The sequence below is a fragment of the Schistocerca americana genome, chromosome 7 (genome assembly GCF_021461395.2).
Source record: "Schistocerca americana isolate TAMUIC-IGC-003095 chromosome 7, iqSchAmer2.1, whole genome shotgun sequence".
In the NCBI taxonomy this organism is placed as follows: Eukaryota; Metazoa; Arthropoda; class Insecta; order Orthoptera; family Acrididae; genus Schistocerca; species Schistocerca americana.
The window spans coordinates 87834449-87842858 of record NC_060125.1 but is presented as its reverse complement, the minus strand read 5'-3'; the positions used below and the strand labels follow the sequence as shown (position 1 = coordinate 87842858).

General features: G+C 46.1%; 1 protein-coding gene across 1 annotated transcript in view; it reads left to right on the top strand.

The window, feature by feature from the left end:
• Positions 1 to 920: 920 nt before the first annotated feature.
• LOC124622731 (MICAL C-terminal-like protein) overlaps positions 921 to 8410 on the top strand; it is a 105521-nt gene continuing 98031 nt past the window's right edge. The window contains exon 1 of the mRNA XM_047148522.1: positions 921 to 1161. Coding sequence (XP_047004478.1) covers positions 921 to 1161 — 241 coding nt within the window. The remainder of the gene's footprint in view (positions 1162 to 8410) is intronic.

The window sequence follows — 8410 nt, the reverse complement described above, 5'->3', positions numbered from 1 at the left end:
ATAATTTCGATGATGAAGGCTTACTCCCTCAAAAGGTGCCTGTTTAGTCCTTTTTTATTGTGGAAGATATTTAAGCCTACAATTTATAATTTGTATGTGTATTCCAGTTTTTAATACGTCTATGTTCCTCTGAGTATCGACGGAATATTCAACAAATGTAATTTATTATTTTACAGATAACCTGTGTGTATTTAGTGTCAACTGACTCAAAACTTCGTTGCAGTATTTGATGCAGAAGTGATTCGTCGTAATGCAGTTTCTGTCACCCCGCTATGCACTCGGCTACGAAACTCTGTTCTTTTTCGGGTGAAACGAGGACAAGAGGACTCGTTTCGTCTGCGAGCAGTGTTTCGCCTCCAGCCGAGCAGAAGGGAGCGGCTGACACACGTCACTGGATTTGCGACACAGTGACGGATTTGGCTGGTGGCAGCAGGAAGGGCCGACTCCTGCTCATCTTAACACGCGCTGGGCCCGTATTCAGCGCAAGTTAATTCCGGCGGCGGCCGTCGCCGCCACCCGGCGGCAGCACTGCTCCGCGGCGCTGCGCTCGCGGACCCACTATTTACAGATCAGAGATTAATACGACAGAAATAAAAGAGGGAAATGTCAGATAGCACCTCGGGCTTACAATTTTTTAATCTGCGGGCGCGAGGCCCGTATCAAAGCGGCCCCCGCCTCTGCTTGTCTCCCTGCAAACACGTACGAGCGCGTACAACACACACACACACACACACACACACACTTCGGCGCGTCGGCTGCGGCTCGGCGCGGACACGCCCACGCTCGCTCGTCGTGTGAATAGCGGCGTCAATTTCCCTCGCGCATGAATGCGGCCGATGTCAGGACCGAAACGAGGCAAAAAAGGGTATTAAAGGGAGAAAGGAGCGCACGGCGTGCGCGCCGCACAGCGCAGCCAGGAAATGCTTTCCATTTCCTGCTCTGCGCCGCCGCCGCCGCCGCCGCCGCCGCCGCCACCGCCGCCCCCTCACTGGAGAGCAGGTTCTTTTTTTAAGCCCCCCGTCTGCAGCATTACCCGCACCCCTCCCCCGTCTACCGCCAACTGCATCCAGTTCATCCACTCTCAAATCCGCTTCTACAGCTCATCCCTTCATCCCCTTTCCAATGAACTTTCTCGACTCAAGTGTTTGCAACAATCTGCAAGTAATATGAAATATTAAATTAGTACAGCTACAAATAGTCTTATTTTACTTTTCCGGCATTGCTCTTTCATTGTATCACCCATCAAGAGCTACTGCCAACGATACAACATGCTGCCCTTCACCCACTAGCATTTACATTAGCTCCATTACTTACGGAAAATTTATTATTAAAATAATCATCACACGTCGAGGATATTAAAACGCATTCGCGTCCTCTTTGTTTATTTAAATAGTGACGAAGCTGATGATACAATGTACCGAAACTAGAAGAACCTGGTTCAGGAGACAGTAATTTGAGAGAGAGGTTGAGTGTTTCTGGTGTTATAAGGTGTAGGGTTATCATATACGTACGGAATCATGTGTCACTTCAAGGCAGAACAGTTTCATATACAGGGTGATTTAAGTAACCCTATCAATGGGTTTTGTGCAATTCACAACACCTTCAAATACCACACGCAACGTTTTCATATTCTCTCGCTCGCTACACGCTAACTACTACAGAAAAAATGAGCAGGACCTTTTTGTAGCAAATTTAATGTAGTGAGATTTTGTAATGGCTCTGAGCACTATGCGACTTAACTTCTGAAGTCATCACTCGCCTAGAGCTTAGAACTACTTAAACCTAACTAACCTAAGGACATCACACACATCAATGCCCGAGGCAGGATTCGAACCTGCGACCGTAGCGGTCGCGCGGTTCCAGACTGTAACACCTAGAACCGCACGGCCACTCCGGCCGGCTCAGATTTTGTACTGGGATACGTTTACGCTAGAGGCGAACAGCTTGAATAAATTTGGACCACGCAGTTAATCTTCATCAATTCCAAAATCTTCTTGCAACCATATAGTGTGCGCATATACGTGCTCGCCCACTTGTGCTCGCCTTTGGCTTGTCATGCATTTTAACAACATTTCCAGCGCAATCTCCATTTTGAACTTGCTAGCCCACACATACGTCTGAATTTAAAAAATGGCTCTGAGCACTATGGGACTTAACAGCCATGGTCATATCCCCTAGAACTTAGAACTACTTAAACCTAACTAACCTAAGGACATCACACAACACCCAGTCATCACGAGGCAGAGAAAATCCCTGATCCCGCCGGGAATCGAACCCGGGAACCCGGACGCGGGAAGCGAGCACACTACCGCACGACCACGAGCTGCAGACGTCTGAATCTACCACAGATGCTTCGCATCTCAATTCTGTCCTCTCTTCTACGGCTGCGCATGCTCGCGGCAACGATGTTATTATTAGATGAAAGATAAACTTTGTGTTTCATACAATACAAATTTCCGTGACGTTGCTAACGTTATTGCTGACGTAATTACTTCGTACTTATTCTTTCAGCTTACGAGGGGCTTTCAATGGTAATGCACCATACTACACTCCTGGAAATTGAAATAAGTACACCGTGAATTCATTGTACCAGGAAGGGGAAACTTTATTGACACATTCCTGGGGTCAGATACATCACATGATCACACTGACAGAACCACAGGCACATAGACACAGGCAACAGAGCATGCACAATGTCGGCACTAGTACAGTGGATATCCACCTTTCGCAGCAATGCAGGCTGCTATTCTCCCATGGAGACGATCGTAGAGATGCTGGATGTAGTCCTGTGGAACGGCTTGCCATGCCATTTCCACCTGGCGCCTCAGTTGGACCAGCGTTCGTGCTGGACGTGCAGACCGCGTGAGACGACGCTTCATCCAGTCCCAAACATGCTCAATGGAGGACAGATCCGGAGATCTTGCTGGCCAGGGTAGTTGACTTACACCTTCTAGAGCACGTTGGGTGGCACGGGATACATGCGGACGTGCATTGTCCTGTTGGAACAGCAAGTTCCCTTGCCGGTCTAGGAATGGTAGAACGATGGGTTCGATGACGGTTTGGATGTACCGTGCACTATTCAGTGTCCCCTCGACGATCACCAGTGGTGTACGGCCAGTGTAGGAGATCGCTCCCCACACCATGATGCCGGGTGTTGGCCCTGTGTGCCTCGGTCGTATGCAGTCCTGATTGTGGCGCTCACCTGCACGGCGCCAAACACGCATACGACCGTCATTGGCACCAAGGCAGAAGCGACTCTCATCGCTGAAGACGACACGTCTCCATTCGTCCCTCCATTCACGCCTGTCGCGACACCACTGGAGGCGGGCTGCACGATGTTGGGGCGTGAGCGGAAGACGGCCTAACGGTGTGCGGGACCGTAGCCCAGCTTCATGGAGACGGTTGCGAATGGTCCTCGCCGATACCCCAGGAGCAACAGTGTCCCTGATTTGCTGGGAAGTGGCGGTGCGGTCCCCTACGGCACTGCGTAGGATCCTACGGTCTTGGCGTGCATCCGTGCGTCGCTGCGGTCCGGTCCCAAGTCGACGGGCACGTGCACCTTCCGCCGACCACTGGCGACAACATCGATGTACTGTGGAGACCTCACGCCCCACGTGTTGAGCAATTCGGCGGTACGTCCACCCGGCCTCCCGCATGCCCACTATACGCCCTCGCTCAAAGTCCGTCAACTGCACATACGGTTCACGTCCACGCTGTCGCGGCATGCTACCAGTGTTAAAGACTGCGATGGAGCTCCGTATGCCACGGCAAACTGGCTGACACTGACGGCGGCGGTGCACAAATGCTGCGCAGCTAGCGCCATTCGACGGCCAACACCGCGGTTCCTGGTGTGTCCGCTGTGCCGTGCGTGTGATCATTGCTTGTACAGCCCTCTCGCAGTGTCCGGAGCAAGTATGGTGGGTCTGACACACCGGTGTCAATGTGTTCTTTTTTCCATTTCCAGGAGTGTATTTTTTCCAGAAAGCCGGTTGGTTTTATTCAGTATTTCAATACACCATATTATGCCGCACTCTTTTGGCTACAAAATCCTGTATTTCTACGCAATCTCTGTTGAATGTAACGGCATTACGCCATGTTACTGGGAGGATCCGTATGTCCGCATGGTATCGCTTTACTGGTCGACGTTGGAGCCAACGTCTCGCTGCATCAATAATCTCTCCATTATCCGTGTACTGGTTCCCGCGAAGTGCATCCTTCATTGAGCCAAACAGATGGAACACTTTGAAAGTAACTCTTTAATTATTTTTTTTTATTATACACTGACCTACAGAATTTTCCCTGACAAAGACAACTCAAACTTAGCCTATTCATTTGTTACTCACAATATTCAAGCCCAACGCTGTCTGTACCGCTGTCTGACTACTGTACCATACATTGACAGTGTGACTTCCAGTAATTAACACTAAAGAATGGCTCTGTATTGCAAGAAATCCTAACAATAATAGAAATCAAAAAATTTGAAGTTAAAGAAATATTGAACTACCTCCAACCTTGTTAATTGCCTAAACTCATTTCAATCACGAATGCCGATAGTGGAAACCCCATTTGTCTTCGTAAGTCACTTACCTCACAGGAAATCTTCATAACATCAAATACAGCAAGTAGCAACAACGGACAGCTAAATAAAAAGATTCTAACTACTATAGACTCTAACTACTATACACTCTAACTATTAGGAGGCATATGGTTAGCAAAAGAAAGATTTGTTGAAGAGCAAACAATATTTTTAGAAAATCTTACCTTATTCATGTGACATCCAGTTCCAAAAATTATATAGTAGTCAATAATTCCAAACATCATCAATAACATCCATCATCATACATTTCCTTGCATATTTTCTTATAAACACATAATTTCATCTCCCTTTATAATGCACGTCCTAACAACACAGAGACTCCACTAAGAATATCACCTCCATAGACTTCCCTACCCACTCACTAACTGCTAGTCCGTCCAACCACAGTATCTCTTGCCGATGGCGCAGGGCGCTGTCAGCGATATTAACACAGTCTATAGCGCTGCCAACATACAAACAGGTTACTTAGAACCTTACAGCCTTCTGTTAGGCGGCGACGAACCCAAAGGATGCACACTTTTGGGTACCCGAACTGGTGGATGAGTGTGTCAGCACTAAAAACAGAGGCGTCCAGTTGAGCAGTGAGCTGTTTGATTGTGATGCGTCGATCACCTCGAATGAGAGTGTCTGCACGTTCCAACATTGCAGGAGTCACAGCTGTGAGCAGGCGACCAGCACGCACAAAATCAGACAGGTTCTCGTGACCCTATTGCGACGATGACAGATGCCTCACCCAACGACTCATCGTGCTTTTGTTCACTGCTGGGTCCCCGTATACATTCCGCAAGCGCCTATGAATACCTGCGATGCTCTGATTTTCCGCCAAAAGAAAGGCAATGGCAGCTCTCTGCTTGGAACGCCATTTTGAAGGCTACGAATAGCGGTGCCACCTATTGGGACTTCATGAAACTGTAGGCACTGAAGCTGGAGTATTACACAATGTCCCACAACATCTGCCGCAATTCTGCAACCGAAACTGGACGAGAAAAAATATAGGTTGCATTACTTATTGGACGCCCCTCGTATATTACATTTTCATATGCACTAATTTGTGACAAACATTTTAAATACATCTACATCTACGTGATTACTTTGCTATTCACAATAAACTGCCTGGCAGAGGGTTCAATGAGCCACCTTCAAGCTGTCTCTTTACCGTTCCACTCTCTAACGGCACGCGGGAAAAACGAGCACGTAAATTTTTCTGTGCGGGCCCTGATTTCTGTTATTTTATCATGATGATCATTTCTCCCTATGTAGGTGGGTGCCAGCAGAACGTTTTCGCAATCGAAGGAGAAAACTGGTGATTGAAATTTCATGATAAGATCCCATCGCTACGAAAAACGCCTTTGTTTCAGTGATTCCCACTCCATTTCACGTATCATGTCTGTGGCACTAACTCCCCTACTTCGCGATAACACAAAACGAGCTGCCCTTCTATGTATTTTTTCGGTTTAATCCGTCAGTCCCATCTGATTCGGATCCCACACCGCACAGCAATGCTCCAGAATAGGGTGGACAAATGTGGTGTAAGCAGTCTCTTTAGTAGACCTGTTGCACCATCTAAATGTTCTACCAATGAATCGCAGTCTTTGGTTTGCTCTACCCACAATGTTATCTATGTGGTCGTTCCAATTTAGGTTATTTGTAGTTGTAATGCCTAAGTATTTAGTTGAATTTACAGCCTTCAGATTTGTGTGACTTATCGCGTAATAGAAATTTAGCTGATTTCTTTTAGTACTCATGTGAATAACTTCACACTTTTCTTTACTCAGGGTCAATTGCCACTCTTCGCACCATACATATATCTTATCTAAATCATTTTGCAAGTCGTTTTGATCATCTGATGACTTTACAAGGCGGTAAATGACACCGTCATCTGCAAACAATCTAAGACGGCTACTCAGATTGTCTCCTATGTCGATGATATAGATCAGGAACAATAGAGGGCCTATAACACTTCCTTGGCGAACGCCAGATATTATTTCTGTTTTGCTCTATGACTTTCCGTCTATTACTACGAACTGTGACCTTTCTGACAGGAATTCACGAATCCAGTCGCACAACTGAGGCGATGCTCCGTAGGCACGCAGTTTGGTTAGAAGACGTTTGCGAGGAACGGTGTCGAAAGCCTTCTGGAAATTTAAAAATATGGAATCAATTTGACATCCCCTGTCGATAGCACTTATTACGTCATGAGTATAAAGAACAACAACGATAATTTCTGAAACCGTGCTGACTATGTGTCAAAAAGTCGTTTTCTTCGAGGTACTTCATAATTGTCGAATACGGTATATGTTCCAAAACCCTACTGCAAATCGACGTTAGTGATGTTGTTGTTGTTGTGGTCTTCAGTCCTGAGACTGGTTTGATGCAGCTCTCCATGCTACTCTATCCTGTGCAAGGTTCTTTATCTCCCTGTACGTACTGCAGCCTACATCCTTCTGAATCTGCTTAGTGTATTCATCTCTTGGTATCCCTCTATGATTTTTACGCTCCACGCTACCGTCCAATACCAAATTGGTGATCCCTTGATGCCTCAGAACATGTCCTACCAACCGATCCCTTCTTCTAGTCAAGATGTGCCACAAATTCCTCTTCTTCCCAATCCTTTTCAGTACCTCCTCATTAGTTGTGTGATCTACCCATCTAATCTTCAGCATTCTTCTGTAGCACCACATTTCGAAAGCTTCTATTCTCTTCTTGTCCAAACTATTTATCGTCCATGTTTCACTTCCACGCATGGCTACACCCCATTCAAATACTTCCAGAAACGACTTCCTGACACTTAAATCTATACTCGATGTTAACAAATTTCTCTTCTTCAGAAACGCTTTCCTTGCCATTGCCAGTCTACATTTTATATCCTCTCTACTTCGACCATCATCAGTTATTTTGCTCCCCAAATAGCAAAACTCCTTTACTACTTCAAGTGTCTCATTTCCTAATCTAATTCCCTTAGGATCACCCTACTTAATTCGACTACATTCCATTATCCTCCTTTTGCTTTTGTTGATGTTCGTCTTATATCCTCCTTTCAGGACATTTTCCGTTCCGTTCAATTGCTATTCCAAGTCCTTTGCTGTCTCTGACAGAATTATAATGTCATCGGCGAACCTCAAAGTTTTTATTTCTTCTCCATGGATTTTAATATCTACTCCAAACTTTTCTTTTGTTTCCTTTACTGCTTGCTCAATATACAGATTGAACAACATCGGGGAGAGGCTACAAACCTGTCTCACTCCCTTCCCAACCACTGCTTCCCTTTCATGCCCCTCGATTCTTATAACTGCCATCTGGTTTCTGTACAAATTGCAAATAGCCTTTCGTTCCCTGTATTTTATCCCTGATACCTTCAGAATTTGAAAGAGAGTTTTCCAGTCAAGATCGTCAAAGTCTACAAATGCTAGAAACGTAGGTTTGCCTTTTCTTAATCTAGCTTCTAAAATAAGCCGTAGGGTCAGTATTGCCTCACGTGTTCCCCTATTTCTACGGAATCCAAGCTGATCTTCCCCGAGGTCGGCTTCTACCAGTTTTTCCATTCGTCTGTAAATAATTCGCGTTAGTATTTTGCAGCCGTGACTTATTAAACTGATAGTTCGGTAATTTTCACATCTGTCAACGTCTGATTTCTTTGGGATTGGAATTATTGTATTCTTCTTGAAGTCTGAGGGTATTTCGCCTGTCTCATACATCTTGCTCACCAAATGGTAGAGTTCTGTCAGGACTGGCTCTCCCAAGGGCGTCAGTAGTTCTAATGGAATGTTGTCTATCCCCGGGGCCTTGTTTCGACTTAGGTCTTTCAGTGCTCTG